We start from the raw sequence: 20,300 nt of genomic DNA on the forward strand, positions 1-20,300 counted from the left end.
AATAAAAGTGTTATAACTTGCATCAAGTTCAATAATAAATCAAATAACTTGCATCAAGTTCAATAATAAATCAAATAACTTGCATCAAGTTCATTAATAAATGAAACAAAAGTGTTATAACTTGCATCAAGTTCAATAATAAATCAAATAACTTGCATCAAGTTCAATAATAAATCAAATAACTTGCATCAAGTTCATTAATAAATGAAACAAAAGTGTTATAACTTGCATCAAGTTCAATAATAAATCAAATAACTTGCATCAAGTTCATTAATAAATGAAACAAAAGTGTTATAACTTGCATCAAGTTCAATAATAAATCAAATAACTTGCATCAAGTTCATTAATAAATGAAACAAAAGTGTTATAACTTGCATCAAGTTCAATAATAAATCAAATAACTTGCATCAAGTTCATTAATAAATGAAACAAAAGTGTTATATCTTGCATCAAGTTCAATAATAAATTAAATAACTTGCATCAAGTTCAATAATAAATTAAATAACTTGCATCAAGTTCATTAATAAATGAAACAAAAGTGTTATAACTTGCATCAAGTTCAATAATAAATTAAATAACTTGCATCAAGTTCAATAATAAATTAAATAACTTGCATCAAGTTCAATAATAAATCAAATAACTTGCATCAAGTTCATTAATAAATGAAACAAAAGTGTTATATCTTGCATAAAGTTCAATAATAAATCAAATAACTTGCATCAAGTTCAATAATAAATAAAACAAAAGTGTTATAACTTGCATAAAGTTCAATAATAAATCAAATAACTTGCATCAAGTTCAATAATAAATCAAATAACTTGCATCAAGTTCAATAATAAATAAAACAAAAGTGTTATAACTTGCATCAAGTTCAATAATAAATCAAATAACTTGCATCAAGTTCAATAATAAATCAAATAACTTGCATTAAGTTCCACAATAAATAAATTAAAAGTGCCACTTTTTCGTGTTTTGATCAAATTTACCGCGCTCACAACATGTTAAAACCTCATTGAGTTCGGGGCTGAGCTGCCTTGACGCGAGTGCTTCCCGGTGAATGACGCAGTGTGTCCAATACGCATTTGGCGCAACCCTCTTTATTAGAGACTGCTGCCCGTTTCTTGACCCTGCCATGGTCTGTGCGCCATCAGAGCAAAAACCCACACAGTTTTCCCATTTAAGGTCGTGTTCTTTGAGGAAACCGTCTATTATCTTGAACAGCTCATCAGCAGTGGCTCTATGTTTTATGTATTTCCAAAACAGTAAATCCTCGCACAATGACTTGCCATTCACAAAGCGGACATATGCGATGAACAGGCAGTCTTTATTGCTGTCAGTAGCTTCGTCCACTTGCAAAGCAAAACGACTTTATTTTAATTTGTCTACGAAAAAGAGCCATTTTGACCCATTTCACAAATTAAATATAACAATGGGAGCCACAAAACTCTTTTGAAATTTAAAATGAAATAAAACTGTCTAATCCCCCTCTGATCCTCACAATTTCCCCCCCTGTCTTCCTTTTTTTTCTCGTTCTATCCCTTGCAGCACCAAATGATGATATAAATAAATTTAGTAAAGTCAAATTTAAATAAGGCAACAAGAGAAGTATTCTACACTTCTCTTCTGTAAAGTAAATGTGAACAGCCGATATAAGCATCTAGATCAACTATATGATTTGCCTGGGAAGCTGGACCGGACAAAACAATTACAAAATAAAATAAAATAAAAATAAAAACACTGCATATAAAGTTTTCTCTTTGCTTTGTGCTATGTATAAACAAACTATGATGGGTTACGTTTATGAAATCAATGAACGACTGCAGAAAAAATGACATAAAATGTCTGCATGCAACAAAACGTTTTAACTCCGAAAAAGACGTCGGGTTGAAGGTTAAGTAAAATACTTAATGTCTATTTAAGTCCTCCTTGTAGTAATGAAAAAAAAACCCCGCCAAACTTAAATTATTCACTGGCAGAGAACCGAAAATGCCGTAAACTATCTATTTCACTGAACAATTAAAAAATGTGAATATATGCAAAATTATAGGAAATTACAATATTTATCATACGTGGTCAATGTGATTTCTGCTCCTGAACCGCAGAGCACAGCGTCTCCACATCCGGGCTGTATGACGTCACCTTTATCTTCACACAGGATTGTAAACTCTCATCTGGGAGGCGTGTGCCATGTTTGTTTTTAATAAAGTTGATGTTGGAGAACACCTGCTCACATACATATGTGGATCCAAAGATCGACAGGACTCCAAGTGCATACTTTTTCATGTTCACATAAAAGTCGGGGATAGAGTTCCAAGTTTCGAACACAAGTTTGTCTGGTTTGGGGAGGTTTTCAATATCACACCGTTTGTGATTCCGAGCAAGAACGGCCTTCTGGCGTGAAACATCCTCAAGCGTTACAAAAACGGCATTCTTTCATCTCCGTAACATCGCTAAAATTCGCTCCATTTTGTCCACTAAAGACGCCGAGATCATTATCCATGCGTTTGTTACGTCTCGTCTCGATAACTGTAACGTATTATTTTCCGGTCTCCCCATGTCTAGCATTAAAAGATTACAGTTGGTACAAAATGCGGCTGCTAGACTTTTGACAAGAACAAGAAAGTTGGATCACATTACGCCTGTACTGGCTCACCTGCACTGGCTTCCTGTGCACTTCAGATGTGACTTTAAGGTTTTACTACTTACGTATAAAATACTACACGGTCTAACTCCATCCTATCTTGCCGATTGTATTGTACCATTTGTCCCGGCAAGAAATCTGCGTTCAAAAGACTCCGGCTTATTAGTGATTCCTAGAGCCCAAAAAAAGTCTGCGGGCTATAGAGCGTTTTCCGTTCGGTCTCCAGTACTCTGGAATGCCCTCCCGGTAACAGTTCGAGATGCCACCTCAGTAGAAGCATTTAAGTCTCACCTTAAAACTCATTTGTATACTCTAGCCTTTAAATAGACCTCCTTTTTAGACCAGTTGATCTGCCGCTTCTTTTCTTTTTTTCTCCTATGTCCCCCCCCTCCCTTGTGGAGGGGGTCTGGTCCGATGACCATGGATGAAGTACTGGCTGTCCAGAGTCGAGACCGAGGAGGGACCGCTCGCTTGTGTATCGGTTGGGGACATCTCTACGCTGCTGATCCGCCTCCGCTTGGGATGGTTTCCTGTGGACGGGACTCTGGCTGCTTTCTTGGATCCGCTTTGAACTGAACTCTCGCGGCTGTGTTGGAGCCACTATGGATTGAACTTTCACAGTATCATGTTAGACCCGCTCGACATCCATTGCTTTCGGTCCCCTAGAGGGGGGGGGGTTGCCCACATCTTAGGTCCTCTCCAAGGTTTCTCATAGTCAGCATTGTCACTGGCGTCCCACTGGATGTGAATTCTCCCAGTCCCTTTTGTGGGTTCTTCCGAGGATGTCGTAGTCGTAATGGTTTGTACAGTCCTTTGAGACATGTGTGATTTAGGGCTATATAAATAAACATTGATTGATTGATTGATTGATTGATTGGTCCGCTGTAAGGCGCTTTAACTTGGACACCCACATTTCTCCGTGGTGGGCGCATCCCAAGGTTTGACAAGCAGGACGACAAGCTGAGCCGCATCAGAGTGATCAAAGAGTCGCATGCAGCTCCGGAGCCGCCGGTTGCCGACCCCTGGTCTACGAGTTGTTCCTCAAGATCACTTGCAATGTCGCATATACGTCTCGCTTTACAGTGGGACAGCTTTTAATTTTGCTGCGCTTGTCTCGTCAAGCATGACCTGACACCATGTCTATTGCAGCGGGGAGAATCAGCTGCTCAGCAATTGTGTGTGCTTTTTTGCATTGAGCAATTCTGTATGCAACTCTATATGAAGCCAATTTATCAATTTTGTGTAATTGTGGTCCACACATTAGCCTGCTACCCATCCGCGCGAAAGTTTGTTCCGCTCAGCCCCGCCCCTATTAGTTACTGTTGCGACGTTCAAACTTTCGCTCCTACCTAGAAATTTAAAGCCTACAGCAGGGGTCGGGAACCGTTTTGTCTGAGAGAGCCAAGAAGCCAAATATTTTTAAATGTATTTCCCTAAGAGCCATATAATAATTTTTTTATCACTGAACACAACTAAATGTGTGCATTTTTAAGTAAGACCAACATTTCCAGAGTATAATAGGTATCTTGTTCTTTGTATTAACATTGTTATTCTGAAGTTAACTGTGGAGGGGGCGTGGCCTGCGGGCCTGCAGCAAAGCGGGATGTTGCCAGGACCGGCCTCGAAATCAGCGACAGGTGCGTAGATGGCCCACCTGGGCCTTTTTATCCAAACATCTGTCGCTCTGTTATAAGCAGCAGCCAGGAGGAGAGACAGGGTTGGGGCTGGAGCCAGAGCGCGAGTGAGGACAGAGAGAAAAAGACAATTGCTGGAAAGCAACTGAGGGACTAATTGAAAAAAAATATATATATATTGTAACCCTAAAACAGGCTCTCCTGTCGGTGCTTGGTGGTCTGAAGAACCCCTTGGAGGGCAAGCCCAACACTAACCAATAATAAATAAATTACTTCTTACCATTAATGCAACTTCTTGAACATAAAAATGCATGAGAATGTTTTATATTTTGAACATTATTTTTAACACTGTGATTACAAGTGGAATTATTCATTACTTATCCTGTTAAGCAACGTCAGCTCAGATTTATCCGAGAGCCAAATGCAGTCATCAAAAGAGCCACATCTGGCTCTAGAGCCATAGGTTCCCTACCCCTGGCCTACAGGAAAAATAAGTAATTTAAATTAATTTATATAAATGATAAATGGGTTGTACTTGTATAGCGCTTTTCTACCTTCAAGGTACTCAAAGCGCTTTGACACTACTTCCACATTTACCCATTCACACACACATTCACACACTGATGGAGGGAGCTGCCATGCAAGGCGCCAACCAACACCCATCAGGAGCAAGGGTGAAGTGTCTTGCTCAGGACACAACGGACGTGACGAGGTTGGTACTAGGTGGGATATAGCGGATTTCACTGACAGAATCACAAAGTGATTTACAGTTTGTATAGAAAACGGGGTTGTAAAAAAAAATATAATAATTTAAAAAAAAAATTAAAGTGGAATCTCCTCCCGTTTCACGCGCCCCACCTGTCATGTCTTTATTTCCCACCAGTGGGGCACGCCCCACACTTTGAGAAAGACTGCCTCTAGACTATACCGCCTTGACTTCCAAATGAAATACAAAATTTGCTTCCGTCTGAAAACAGGACCACTCTGCAACTGTCCGTCAGTCGGACGCTTCTTGCGTTGTCTAGAGTTCAGGAGTGGCTTGACCAGGGGAATACGGCTATTGAAGCTGTATCTGTTGAAAAGCTCTATGGAAATGATGATTTCATTTTCCAGCATGATCTGGCACCTGCTCAAAGTGCCAAAACCACCAGTAACTCGTGTATTGACAATGGCGTTACTGTCCGCGATTGGACTGCCAACTCCCCTGACCTGAACCCTATAGAGCAGGGGTAGGGAACCTATGGCTCTAGAGCCAGATGTGGCTCTTTTGATGACTGCACCTGGCTCTCAGATACATCTTAGCTGACATTGCTTAACATGGTAAGTAATGAATAATTCCGCTGGTAATCAGTGTCAAAAATAACGTTCAAAATATATAACATTCTCGTGCATTTTAATCCATCCATTCGGTTTCCACCGCACCTGTTCAAGAAGTCGCATTATTGGTACAAAGCATTTTATTTATTGTTGGTTAGCTTCAGAATAACAATGTTATTAAAAATAATAAGAGACTTATTATACTCTAAAAATGTTGGTCTTACTTAAAAATGCACACTTTTGGTTGTATTCAGTCTTAAAAAAAATAGTATATGGCTCTCACGGAAATACTTTTTAAAATATTTGGCTTGTATGGCTCTCTCAGCCTAAAAGGTTCCCGACTCCTGCTATAGATAATTTGTGGGATATTGTAAAGAAGAAGCTGAAAGACACCAGACCCAATAATGCAAATGAGCTAAAGGCCGCTATTGAAGCATCCTGTGCATCCATAACACCTCAGCAATGCCACAGGCCGATTGCCTCCATGCCACGCTGCATTGATGCAGTAATCCGTGCGAAAGGATTCCTAACCAAGTACTTAGTGCATTAATTGACATTTTCAAATGTTTGATTTGGTTTTGCTGTTATAAATCGTTTTTTTTTTACTTGGTCTGAGGAAATATTCTATCTTTTTGAGATAGGATTTTTGAGTTTTCTTAAGCTGTATGCCATAATCAGCAATATTAAAATAATCAAAGGCTATAATATTTCAGTTGATGTGTAGTGCATCCAGAATGTATGACATTTCCATGTTTTTAGTTTCCTTACAGAATATAAAGGACTTTATCACAATATTCTAATTTTCTGAGACAGTCCTGTATATGTTTTATGCATTTCCAAATGTGTTTTGCTCTGGCCACCACCTGCTTCCAATGCAAGTGACCTTGAATGCTTTATTGGTTGGCTTCCAGACTAAATGGCTTTGTTGCACAGCGTTATCGTCACGGGACGAAGACACCGGGGTTCAATGGCCGAGTCTCACCCCAGGAGGGTCGCGTCCGAGGCGGCTTCCAGCTGAGTGCTGTTGAGGTAGTGTTCGATCAGCTGCACTCTGCTTGGCTGGGGGTAGACAGATGGACAAATCACACACAGACAGACACAGATACAGGATGTACTCTTGTTGTACCGCACTATACTTCCACGTGTCATAGTCTTTTGTTACTGCCTTAAAGGAGGTTCCAAAATGGCCTTTTTATGAAGATATACCAGACAAAACACATTAAATCACAGAACCTCTGTTAGTGTCCAAATAGTTCTGCACCTAACTTAACCTCTTAAGGCCCAAGCTGTTTGTTTACATGTTTTTATTTATTTATTTTTGCTATTTGGGCTTATTGGACCTTAATTAGAATAAAAACTAAGAATCCTCTTTTGATATGATGTACATAGTCCATAAGTACACAAACGTGTACTCCATGTTTAGTGACATGCTAATTCTTATTTTTAAACTTTTTTTTTTCCAAATTCCAATGCATGTTATACCCTTCTGACACCACCAGATGGCAGTATAAGTGTCCACATAAGCAGCCATAAGACCCCAATTCAGTAGTGTACACAATTTTGGAAATAGGAGCTAAAAGGTGCTGTCCACGCATGTGGCCACTAAGCCTTTGGAGCTGTTTGTTTACATGTTTTTATTAATTTCTTTTTGCTATTTGGGCTTATTGGACCCTAATTGGAATAAAACCTAAGAGTCATCTTTTGATATGATGTACTTAGTCCATAAGTACACAAACGTGTACTTCATGTTTAGTGACATGCTAATTCTTATTTTTAAACTTTTTTTTTTCCAAATTCCAATGCATGTTATACTCTTCTGACACCACCAGATGACAGTATAAGTGTCCACATAAGCGGCCATAAGACCCCAATTCAGTAGTGTACACAATTTTGGAAATAAGAGCTAAAAGGTGCTGTCCACGCATGTGGCCACTAAGCCTTTGGAGGTGTTAATGCAGTAGGTATGTGCTATTTGCTGGAGTTATGTTCCAAGACCCCCTGAAATTGGCCAAAAAAGTGAATAACGGGCACACCCATAAAATGCCCTCCACCCCAAAAAAAACGCTTAATTTTGATACGCTAAATCATGGGTGTCAAGATGGAGTCATCATCATTTTTATATGGCCCACGAAAGCCTGGAAATAATCCATCCATCCATGCTTCTTCTACCGTTGTCCCTATCTCAGCTGCATTCGGGCGGAAGGCTGAGTACACCCTGGACAAGTCGCCACCTCATCGCAGGGCCAAATAATGTTTATCAATCAATCTTTCTTACCAAATGTACTCTTTCTTTCCACTCTGACAGAAAGAAAACATGCACTGCATGAAATCGTTTAATACAGTTTTACAGGGGGTGTCCAAAGTGTGGCCCCAGGGTCATTTTTGTCCCACAGCTTGTTTATTGGCCCTATGTATATTGTAAAAAATAATGAATTCATTATTAATGACATATATTATTCGATATAACACTAATTTGCCTCGTCACTGTTTACTACAATGTTAAGACGTGAGTGTTTTGTCCTAATAGCTTACATTACATTGGATTGATTTGAGCATTTTCAATGAGAGCACATTCTTTCATTTTTCGGTATACGGCGCTCGATGCAAAATGTTTGGACACCTCTGCTGTATTACTTTTGTTTTTGTACGAATAAAAATAAATACTAAAATATATGCCTGTCACTTAAACTTATAATTTTAAGGCAAGAGTGTTATTCAATTAGTAGGTAAAAAAAATAAAAATAATCAAGTGCATACGAAATTGTGGAATATTTATATTCATATATATTCACTGTAACGGGCAGCCATACAGTAAGTTGATGAAAACGAGTTTGACACCCATGCTCTAAACGCTGTAAAATCTCTCACATAGTTATCAAATGCCTGCGATGAGGTGGTTACTTGTCCAGGGTGTACCCTGCCTTCCGCCCAATTGTAGCTGAGATAGGCACCAGCGCCTCCCGCCACCCCAAAGGGAATAAGCGGTAGAAAATGGATGGATGGATAGTTATCAAATGCATTCTAAATTAAATTTGACACAATTATTGGCATACAGTATGCAGTATTGTAGAAAGTTAGAAACAGTGCAATAATGCAACATTACATCTTGTCAAAGCATCGTCCAGCTTCAAAATGTTGGGCGAATTGACATGTGGGACAGCGCCCTCTGTTGGATTGATAGTTGTATTCATAGCACTGTTTTCCCCAGCAGATAGCAGTATCCTATCATTTTCTATTCAAGTTACTATGAATATTTCATGAATGAGAGAATAAATCTGCATATGCATGTAGATTGTGAATACTGAGAATGCAAATATCGTATTTCCTTGAATTGCCGCCGGGTATATAGTATGCGCCTGCCTAGAATTACTGCCGGGTCAAACTCGTTTCGCAAACTATTATTTTTGTTAGCGCATGTCTAGAATTTCCGCGGGGTCAAACTCGTTCCGCAAAATAATTAGCATATGCCTAGATTTTCCGCAGGGTCAAACTCGTCACGTCACGAGTGACACTTCACCTGTCATCATTTTCAAAACGGAAGAGGCTGATTTGAATAATTTGAAATCGCATAGAGGGAAGAAGATTAAGAGCTATTCAGTAGGATTTAAGGTCCAAGCTATTGAATATGCTAAAAAGAACAGTAAGCAGCTATGTTTTATTAATATACCGTAGTTGTGTGTGTCAAATATGAGTCATTAAATGACTCCCGCCTCCTGGTGGCAGAGGGCGCAAGTGATCCTTCTTGCGACTACTCGGCTGCAGAAGAAGTGACAACAAGCAGCAAGAGTGAGCAGCGATCCTTTATTTTTTCCTCTCGCTTGCACTTTTAACATGGAGGACTACATATCTAAAATAAAACAGTTTTCTAAACTGGACTTTCAATCGAAGCAGGAGGTAATAAAGGAAGATCTCCATCGAGACAGAGAGACTTTTAAAACTGAAGAAAGATAAGGAAGACTTCTATAAACAAGTTATCGATGCTTTTGATCAGAAGGAGCTGCGCATGGACTTCATTTATAAGTAAAGGTAAGACCATGATAACGTTTTTTTTGTTAAAAATGTGCTTTTCATGATGGTATCCTTACATCACACTCAAATTTTTAAGCGCAGGCAATTCAAGTAAATAAGGTATGCGGGGATCTACTGTAGTCATATCATATATTGGGTGACACAGCAGTTAGATGTTCTAAATGTTGATTAAGGCCACATGTAAGAGGGATGTGTACTATGGCTATGAGTTGTTGTTGGTTTTTTTTTTGGGTTTTTTCCCTTGGCCTCAGTCTGCACCCCCACTCCAGGGCCTAGGCTAAGACCGATTTTTTAATTTTATTTTAATCTTCTATTTTTTTCTTGCCCCCCCACCCCCCGTTGTTTACCTGTATTTTTTGTAAGGGGCGCTGGAAGCCGGCAGCCCCGTCAGCGATCCTGTTCTGTCTCCCTGTAATGTTTGTCTGATCTTGAATGGGATTGTGCTGAAAATTGTAATTTTCCTGAAGGAACTCTCCTGACGGAATAAATAAAGTACTATCTATCTATCTATCTATCATATCTGCAAATTCGACTGAAAGATAATTTAATCCATTCACGACGTTTTGTCTTTTCTTTGATACGAACACAGGTTGTCTGCAGCCATTGAAGCATCCAGACACAACTTGAGAGCACAGAAGAAGTCATACGCAAACATCTGAACCCTCCAGGCGGAGTCAGCACTGAGGTAGAGGTGCTTAATAAGGTTATCGGACAAAAACAATGCACTGCTTGTTCGCTGGAATCTGTGCGGGAGTGTGTCCGTGTCTTTATCGTGTGTGTGTGTGTGTTTTAAAAGGTGTTCTCCCTACCGCAGAAGCTATCTGTCTGCAAGCCTATCTGATTACACCGACTCACTAAAAGGCCTCCAGTGTGATTGCATCCTGGCTTGCCCTTGTATCTCATTACTACATACCTGACACATCCATTAGTCAAACATACATATATAAATATATATATATACATATATATATACAGTGGGGCAAAAAAGTATTTAGTCAGCCACCGATTGTGCAAGTTCTCCCACTTAAGATGATGACAGATGTCTGTAATTTTCATCATAGGTACACTTCAACTGTGAGAGACAGAATGTGAAAAAAATCCAGGATTTCACATTGTAGGAATTTTAAAGAATTTATTTGTAAATTATTGTGGAAAATAAGTATTTGGTCAAACATTCAAAGCTCTCACTGATGGAAGGAGGTTTTCGCTCAAAATCTCACGATACATGGCCCCATTCATTCTTTCCTTAACACGGATCAATCGTCCTGTCCCCTTAGCAGAAAAACAGCCCCATAGCATGATTTTTCCACCCCCATGCTTGACAATAGGTTTGGTGTTCTTGGGATGCAACTCAGTATTCTTCCTCCAAACACTACGTGTTGAGTTTATACCAAAATGGATACATGGACGATACAGCAGAGGATTGGGAGAATGTCATGTGGTCAGATGAAACCAAAATACAACTTTTTGGTATAAACTCAACTGGTCGTGTTTGGAGGAAGAAGAATACTGAGTTGCATCCCAAGAACACCATACCTACTGTGAAGCATGGGGGTGGAAACATCATGTTTTGGGGCTGTTTTTCTGCTAAGGGGACAGGACGATTGATCCATGTTAAGGAAAGAATGAATGGGGCCATGTATCGTGAGATTTTGAGCCAAAACCTCTTTCCATCAGTGAGAGCTTTTTTGAATGGTTGACGAAATACCTATTTTCCACCATAATTTAAAAATAAATTCTTTAAAATTCCTACAATGTGAATTCCTGGATTTTTTTTTCACATTCTGTGTCTCACAGTTGAAGTGTACCTATGATGAAAATTACAGACCTTTGTCATCATTTTAATTCGGAAAACTTGCACAATCGGTGGCTGACTGAATACTTTATTTGCCCCACTGTGTGTATGTGTGTATATATATATATATATATATATATATATATATATATATATATATACATATACATACATACATACATACACACACACATATATATATATATATATATATATATATATATATATATATATATATATATATATATATATATATATATATATATATATATATACGCCACTTGCTGTACTACACTGGTTCTCTCCAGGTACTCATTCTATGCCACTACTGAAAAATGTTAATTAAAGACTCTTAATCGTTTGTTAGGCCTATAACTTCAGGGTTCTGAACCTTTTTTTTTTAAACTTTGGGGATAAACTGTTCCAGTACAGAAGCCTGAGAGAGGTTCAAATATTAACAGGGAGCTTTAATCAACAAACTATAGTAATAGGGAAAAGACAGAAACAAATAATTAATTATGGAACTATTCAATTTTTTGTTTGTAAACCTCTAATAAGGATTTCTAGTTGGCAAAAGTAAACTAAAATAATTGGAAAAAATATATAAATTGTATTTAATAAAGAAATCTCTGAAGGCTGCCCCATATAACCATGAATTGATAAATGTGGGCCCCGACTTAAACACCTGGGGATAGGTTGATTGGCAACACTAAATTGGCCCTAGTGTGTGAATGTGAGTGTGAATGTTGTCTGTCTATCTGTGTTGGCCCTGCGATGAGGTGGCGACTTGTCCAGGGTGTACCCTGCCTTCCGCCCGATTGTAGCTGAGATAGGCGCCAGCGCCCCCCGCGACCCCGAAAGGGAATAAGCGGTAGAAAATGGATGGATGGATGGACTTAAACGAGTTGAAAAACTTATTCGGGTGTTACCATTTAGTGGTCAATTGTACAGAATATGTACTGTACTGTGCAATCTACTAATAAAAGTTTCAACCAAACAATCAAAAAAACACATGTGGAAAATGAGAGGACTTTTTTGATTGCCCGTTGCCGTGGGATGCATTATACAGATTAATCTGCAAAACTACTATCGATGTGCAAAATCGTTATTTTCAAATTAAAATTATCTATAACTTCTTACCCATGGAAAAAAAAATGTTAAACTATGGAATGTGACAGAGTCGGATGATTGCCAATTTTGTTGTCAGGAGTCTTAATCCACCCTGCATTTGTTTTGGTATTGTAATTTTGTGTCTTTGTTTTGGGTGGAAGTTGAAAAAATGTGTTTAAGGATTGGTTTGTTTATGAAGGTTGAGGTGATATCTGTTATTTTAGGAGAGTTCATTGACAGTCATGATTTAGTCAATTTAATTATAGTACTCCGTAAAAGGTTTATTTTTAAGGCCAAAAACAGATGTTCACGTAGTATTACTTTTTTTAAATATTTATTCAGTATTTTTTAACTTTAGAAAGTTATATGGTTGTAATTGATAATAATGCCAAAAAACATAAAAAAAGATGGGAAGTTCTCAAATGCTTATTTTGAAAATGTAATTTTGTTTATACAAACCCCATTTTCATATGAATTTGGGAAATTGTGTTAGATGTAAATATAAACGGAATACAATGATTTGCAAATCCTTTTCAACCCATATTCAGTTGAATGCACAACAAAGACCACATATTTGATGTTCAAACTCATTTTTTTTTTGCAAATAATTAATTTGGAATTTAATGGCTGCCACACGTGCCAAAGTAGTTGGGAAAGGGCATGTTCACCACTGCGTTACATCACCTTTTCGTTTAACAACACTCAATAAACGTTTGGGAACTGAAGAAACTAATTGTTGAAGCTTTTAAAGTGGAATTCTTTCCCATTCTTGTTTTATGTAGAGCTTCAGTCGGGGTCTCCGCTGTTGTATTTTACGCTTCATAATGCGCCACACATTTTCGATGGCAGACAGGTCTGGACTGCAGGATGGCCAGGGAAGTACCCGCACTCTTTTTTTACGAAGCCACGCTGTTGTAACACGTGCTGAACGTGGCTTGGCATTGTCTTGCTGAAATAAGCAGGGGCGTCCATGAAAAAGACAGCGCTTAGATGGCAGCATATGTTGTTCCAAAACCTGTATGTACCTTTCAGCATTAATGGTGCCTTCACAGGTGTGTAAGTTACCCATGCCTTGGGCACTAATGCACCCCCATACCATCGCAGACTGGCTTTTGAACTTTGCGTCGATAACAGTCTGGATGGTTCGCTTCCCCTTTGGTCCGGATGACAGGATGTCGAATATTTCCAAAAACAATTTGAAATGTGGACTCGTCAGACCACAGAACACTTTTCCACTTCGCATTAGTCCATCTTAGATGATCTCAGGCACAGAGAAGCCGGCGGCGTTTCTGGATGTTGTTGATAAATGGCTTTCGCTTTGCATAGTAGAGCTTTAACTTGCACTTACAGATGTAGCGACAAACTGTATTTATTGACAGTGGTTTTCTGAAGTGTTCCTGAGCCCATGTGGTGATATCCTTTAGAGATTAATGTCGGTTTTTGATACAGTGCCGTCTGAGGGATCGAAGGTCACGGTCATTCAATGTTGGTTTCCGGCCATGCCGCTTACGTGGAGTGATTTCTCCAGATTCTCTGAACCTTTTGATGATATTATGGACCGTAGATGTTGAAATCCCTAAATTTCTTGCAATTGCACTTTGAGAAACGTTGTTCTTAAACTGTTTGACTACTTGCTCACGCAGTTGTGGACAAAGGGGTGTACCTCGCCCCATCCTTTCTTGTGAAAGACTGAGCATTTTTTGGGAAGCTGTTTTTCTACCCAATCATGGCACCCACCTGTTCCCAATTAGCCTGCACACCTGTGGGATGTTCCAAGTAAGTGTTTGATGAGCATTCCTCAACTTTATCAGTATTTATTGCCACCTTTCCAAACTTCTTTGTCACGTGTTGCCGGCATCAAATTCTAAAGTTAATGATTATTTGCAAAAACAAAATGTTTATCAGTTTGAACATCTTTGCAGTGCATTCAACTGAATATGGGTTGAAAAGGATTTGCAAATCATTGTATTCTGTTTATATTTACATCTAACACAATTTCCCAACTCATATGGAAACGGGGTTTGTACTTGTTAGTAAAACGTCGGCCTTGTTTTTAATGAATATTTAGGGCTACTGTATTTTACTGCTTGTCATTACGGTGGTACTTGGAGAGCCAAGGTTTTTCTGAGGCCGTACTTGGGGGAAAAGTTTTTTACCTACGCAAAGACAAATACTCTATCGGAAATGATTGATGAATCGTGTTAATGAGTCTATTGTAAAGGGTTGATGAAAATATTGGACAATTACTTAGCAGAGAAAATACTAGCAGGGGAGGCGTGGCGCGGTTGGGAGAGTGGCCGTGCCAGCAACCTGAGGGTTCCTGGTTCGATCCCCACCTTCTACCACCCTAGTCACGTCTGTTGTGTCCTTGAGCAAGACACTCACCCTTGCTCCTGATGTGTCGTGGTTAGGGCCTTGCATGGCAGCTCCCGCCATTAATGTGTGAATGGGTGAATGTGGAAGTAGTGTCAAAGCGCTTTGAGTACCTTGAAGGTAGAAAAGCGCTATACAAGTATAATACCATTTACTAATAATAACTACACAATTATTAGTAATAATGCAAAAAACCTTATCAAACACAATAAACCTTCAATTCTTATTATTGATGTATGTTTTTTACCATTGTAAATTGGAAGGTCAAAAATGTTTATCCTAGTACCTGTAAATTAACAATAAACATAAAATTTACTTTAAATCTCAGTTAGCAAACATTTCAATAAATAAAGGTTCCAAAGGTACCAAAATGTAGTCCGAAACTTTGATTACTTTTCAAATTAAAAGGGATCATGAAAATATCTCATTTTTGGGCATCCGTTTAACAAATAATAAAACATTCACTGAAGAATTTGTCTTATATTACCTTTGAGAGGGGGGAAAAGAAGGATGCACAAAATATAGTGTTTATTCAATATGTGCATTATTTTGAAATTGCCAACACTTAACAGCAAACGAGAATAAAGCGACAGCGCCACCCACTGCTGCAAAAGTGTAAGTAATCAATAAGGTGGAGGAGGAGAGCACTTACCATGGTGTAAAAATTGCTGCCATCCAGTGGATCGCCCAGCACATTAATGGCCACCAAAGAAACCTTAAAACAAATCAAAATGAGGACAAAGCAACATGGAAACCAAGGAGTAAGATGTCATTTTTAATTAACACTCAAGCTGTCACTTTATTACAGCTCTTTTTTTAAAGGGGAACATTACCACCACACCTACGTAAGCGTCAATATATACCTTGATGGTGCAGAAAAAACACAATCTATTTTTTTAACCGATTTCTGAACTCTAAATGGCTGAATTTTGGCGAATTAAACGCCTTTCTGTTTATCGCGCTGGAGGCGATGACGTCAGAATGTGATGTCGCCGAGGTAACACACCCACCATTTTCATTTTCAACACATTACAAACACCGGGTCTCAGCTCTGTTATTTTCCGTTTTTTTGACTATTTTTTGGAACCTTGGAGACATCATGCCTCGTCGGTGTGTTGTCGGAGGGTGTAACAACACTAACAGGGAGGGATTCAAGTTGCACCACTGGCCCGAAGATGCCAAAGTGTCTGCCGCCAGACCCACATTGAATGTGCCGGAGTGTCTCCACATTTTACCGGCGATGCTAAGACAGACATGGCACAGAGATGTATGGATAACCTGCAGATGCATTTGCAACGATAGTCAACGAAATCACAAAGGTGAGTTTTGTTGATGTTGACTGCCAGCTAATCGAGGCTAACATGCTACGCTAATCGATGCTAACATGCTATTTACCGGCGGTGCTAAAGCAGACATGGAACAGAGATGTATGGATAACCTGTAGATGCATTTGCAACTATATTACGTTTCCTTCCACCCACATTTAATGCGAAACAAACACTTACCAATCGACGGATTTAAGTTGCTCCAGTGTCAAAAGATGCGAAAGTCCTGATCGTTTGGTCCGCACATTTTACCGGCGATGCTAACGCAGCTATTCGGCCATGCTATGGCTATGAATAGCGTCAATAGCTATTCGCTCAATAGCTTCAGTTTCTTCTTCAATATTTTCATACTCAACCATCTGTTTCAATACATGCGTAATCTGTTGAATCGCTTAAGTCGCTGAAATCCGAGTTTGAATCCGAGCTAATGTCGCTATATCTTGCTGTGGTATTCCCATTGTTTGTTTACATTGGCAGCACTGTGTGACGTCACAGGGAAATGGCCAGTGTCTTCGCAGAGAGCCGAAAATAAGGCACTTTAAAGCTTTATTTAGGGATATTCCGAGACCGGTAAAATTTTGAAAAAAACTTCAAAAAATACAACAAGCCACTGGGAACTGATTTTTATTGTTTTTAACCCTTTTGAAATTGTGATTATGTTCCCCGTTAACCTTTTCTAATCTTTTATCATCTGAGGCTGTGAACCACGACATAGTGTGACTGTCATTAACTACAGTACCTGATTGTAGTGATTGTGACGATTGGCATGATTCTGGTGGAGGGTTATCTTCAGATAGGTTCCGACAGCGTCTACGTGGACAGACTTCAGCTCCCGGGCTCTGAAGCCTGTCTTCTCGTTGTCCGACAAGGACACGTACCTGTGGAGACAGCATTAGTTTGGAATTGAATTCTGATGTCAAACATAACATATTTAACACAGACATACAATGAAGTGGGAATGTTGTGTTAGGGCCCAAAGCACAGAGGCCTTGGGTTTTTTAAAGTTTGAAGATTGATTATTTGTAAGTTGTTGAAAAAACTGTCATAAATCCATCCATCCATTTCCTACCACGTGTCCCTTTTGGGGTAACGGGGGGTGCTGGAGCCTATTTTAGCTGCATTCGGGCGGAAGGCAGGGTACACCCTGGACAAATCGCCACCTCATCGCAGGGCCAACACTGATAGACAAGTGAAGTGAAGTGAATTATATTTATATAGCGTTTTTCTCTAGTGACTCAAAGCGCTTTACACAGTGAAACCCAATATCTAAGTTACATTTAAACCAGTGTGAGTGGCACTGGGAGCAGGTGGGTAAAGTGTCTTGCCCAAGGACACAACGGCAGTGACTAGGATGGCGGAAGCGGGAATCGAACCTGCAACCCTAAAGTTGCTGGCACGGCCACTCTACCTACCGAGCTATGCCACCCCAGGTGCATGTCTTTGGAGGTGAGAGGAAGCCGGAGTACCCGGACGGAACCCACGCAGTCACAGGGTGAACATGCAAACTCCAAACAGAAAGATCCCGAGCCCGGGATTGAACTCAGGACTACCCAGTACCTTCGTAATGTGAGGCACATGCACTAACCCAGACCTAGGCAAATTAAGGCCCGGGGGCCACATGGGTCCCGTTGAGCTTTTCAATTTGGCCCGACGGACATTCCCAAATATTTTTTTTAGATCTTTAAGATGGAAAGTGTAGCTGCCATTATGATGTGCAGTAATCTGCGTTTATAGATTACATACCAGTTACTATGGTAATCTAATTAGTTACTATGGTCATCTTATTAGTTACTATGGTAATGTCAGTCACAGCAGCTCATACGAGCCACCAAGCAGTGTGGACGGGAAGCGTTTCCACAGACGCGGGAGGAGATTTTCACAACTAAAGCTTAGTGATAATGTAGAATAGAATAGAAGGTACTTTATTGATCCCTGGGGGATATTCAGCAAAATATCTTATATATCAGATTGTAGGTGAGTTTATTGTGTATTCTTCGCGTTCATATTTCACTGTTGTATTTTGTTGCGTTTCACTTGATTGTAAAATATGTCGATCGAAAGAGGGTGTGACGTTCATATGTTGTCAATATTCAGTGTTTTATCCTTCATAGAAAAATGTAAAAATTCCATTCCGTTTTTTAAGGCGGTCTGTCATAACGTTTTTATCATTCAATCAGACATTATTGTGAGGTTTTGTATTAGTGTTCCTAAAAGTAGATATAGCGGCCCCCAGACACATTTTTTTTTCTAAATGTGGCCCCCCCGAGTCAAAATAATTGCCCAGGCCTGCACTAACCCCTATTCTACCGTGCTACCTCACTGTCATAAATGTTAATATAAAATAAATATATCTGTGAAAAAACATTAAAATAGTTACTTGACTCAATTTATAAACATCTACCAAATTACACCTACAAAACTGCAAATTGGTTCGTTCCTCCTGGATAGCAGCAAACCCAAGTTGTGAACACCTCTCTCGACACAGACGTCAAAGGGTCATCAAGCTAACCTTTTGAAACCGCGGTTTGCGGTTTCATCAGCGGATAAACCGCGGGTCGGGCGGGTGACATGACGAAAAATAGATTTTCATTAGATTCGGGCGGGTGGCGGTTGAACCATGCGGAAATATTTGATATACATGGTTCTGGGATCGGTATCCTTTACCATTCAAAGAGCCATTTAGGACCCGTGTCTCAAAGCGAAGAAGATAATAGGAGACGCTAATATTCTCTAGAATGACTACCGGCAGTCACCCAGTTAATAAGTATTAGGGCGTGCTATGAAGCCATTGGCTTTGTCACCGACTACAACATGTACGATTTGCTTGTCAGTCCAGCATCATGTTGTGTGTGGCTTCTGCGGCAACACGCACACTGGGTGACACAGAGTACACTAATGGTTGTGATATAAACAATTTTAACACTCTTAATAATATGCGCCACGCTGTGAAGCCACACCAAACAAGATTGACAAACACATTTTGGGAGAACATCCTCCCAGTAACACAACATAAACGCAACACAACAAATACCCAGAATCCTTTGTATCCATGACACTTCCTGACTATTTTATACACCCCGCTAGCAGCAAACCCCATGTTGTGTTGCGTTTATGTTGTGTTACTGTGAGGATGTTCTACCGAAATGTGTTTGTCAATCTTGTTCGGTGTGGCTTCACAGCGTGGCGCATATTACTAAGAGTGTTAAAATTGTTTATATCACAACCATCAGTGTACTCTGTATCACCCAGTATGCCTTTCAATCTTGTACGTATGATTGCGGAAGCTGCACACAACATGTTGCCGGACTAACAAAAGGTTTGTACATGTTGTAGAAGGTGTCAAAGGCAATGGCTTCACAGCACGCCCATATTGTTGTCATCAGGATTAACGCCATTGGATATTCGCGAGAACGTTAGCGGCTCCCATTGTCTTCATCACTCTGTGAAACGGGTTTAAATAACTCTGTGAGTGGTAAAGGTGGCCGATCTCTGATGTATGGTGGCGGGCGGTTGGGGTTCTGATAAAATGTTGGTTCGGGTGTACGGCGGGCGGATGACGACTTTGGTGATGCGGTGGCGGATGATATAATTGCCTATCCGCGCATCTCTAATTCACACACAATCGAAGAAATGTAACTTATCTGTGACAGCATAAGAAAAAGTTATGTGCAAGTTTTGCACTTTTGCATCTCATTTGGTGCATTCAAAGACCCTCCATTATTAAAGTTAAAAACACAGGTGTCCCATGGTTTTAAAAATTGGGGAGATTTAACACTGAGGAGATGCACTATTGATAATATAATCACAATAATAATTATGCATTATTGGTATTGTCCACTGATGATAAATGTACGTGAATCAAATCATCTCCACTTTACACTCAGAAATAAAAGTAAAATGTGAAACTTAACCGATTTATAAATCATAATTAACAGGTAATAAGATTATTCAAGACATGCACCTGGGGATAGGTTGATTGGCAACACTAAATGGTCCCTAGTGTGTGAATGTGAGTGTGAATGTTGTCTGTCTATCTGTGTTGGCCCTGCGATGAGGTGGCGACTTGTCCAGGGTGT

At 39.6% G+C, this 20,300-nt stretch overlaps 1 protein-coding gene across 18 annotated transcripts in view; it reads right to left on the reverse strand.

The window, feature by feature from the left end:
- The window catches only part of cep104 (centrosomal protein 104), a 126,498-nt gene that overhangs the window by 85,025 nt on the left and 21,173 nt on the right, over positions 1-20,300 (reverse strand). For all 18 annotated transcript variants that reach the window (XR_009807288.1, XR_009807289.1, XR_009807292.1 and 15 more), the window contains 3 exons: positions 16,964-17,102; positions 15,552-15,614; positions 6,575-6,651 (listed from right to left, as the gene is read on the reverse strand). Coding sequence is in view for 11 of the 18 variants with exons in the window: in XM_061904809.1 (XP_061760793.1) it covers positions 6,575-6,651; positions 15,552-15,614; positions 16,964-17,102 (279 nt within the window). In the remaining 7 variants the exon portion in view is untranslated. The remainder of the gene's footprint in view (positions 1-6,574; positions 6,652-15,551; positions 15,615-16,963; positions 17,103-20,300) is intronic.

This window comes from Nerophis ophidion, linkage group LG06, assembly GCF_033978795.1.
Source record: "Nerophis ophidion isolate RoL-2023_Sa linkage group LG06, RoL_Noph_v1.0, whole genome shotgun sequence".
In the NCBI taxonomy this organism is placed as follows: domain Eukaryota; kingdom Metazoa; phylum Chordata; class Actinopteri; order Syngnathiformes; family Syngnathidae; genus Nerophis; species Nerophis ophidion.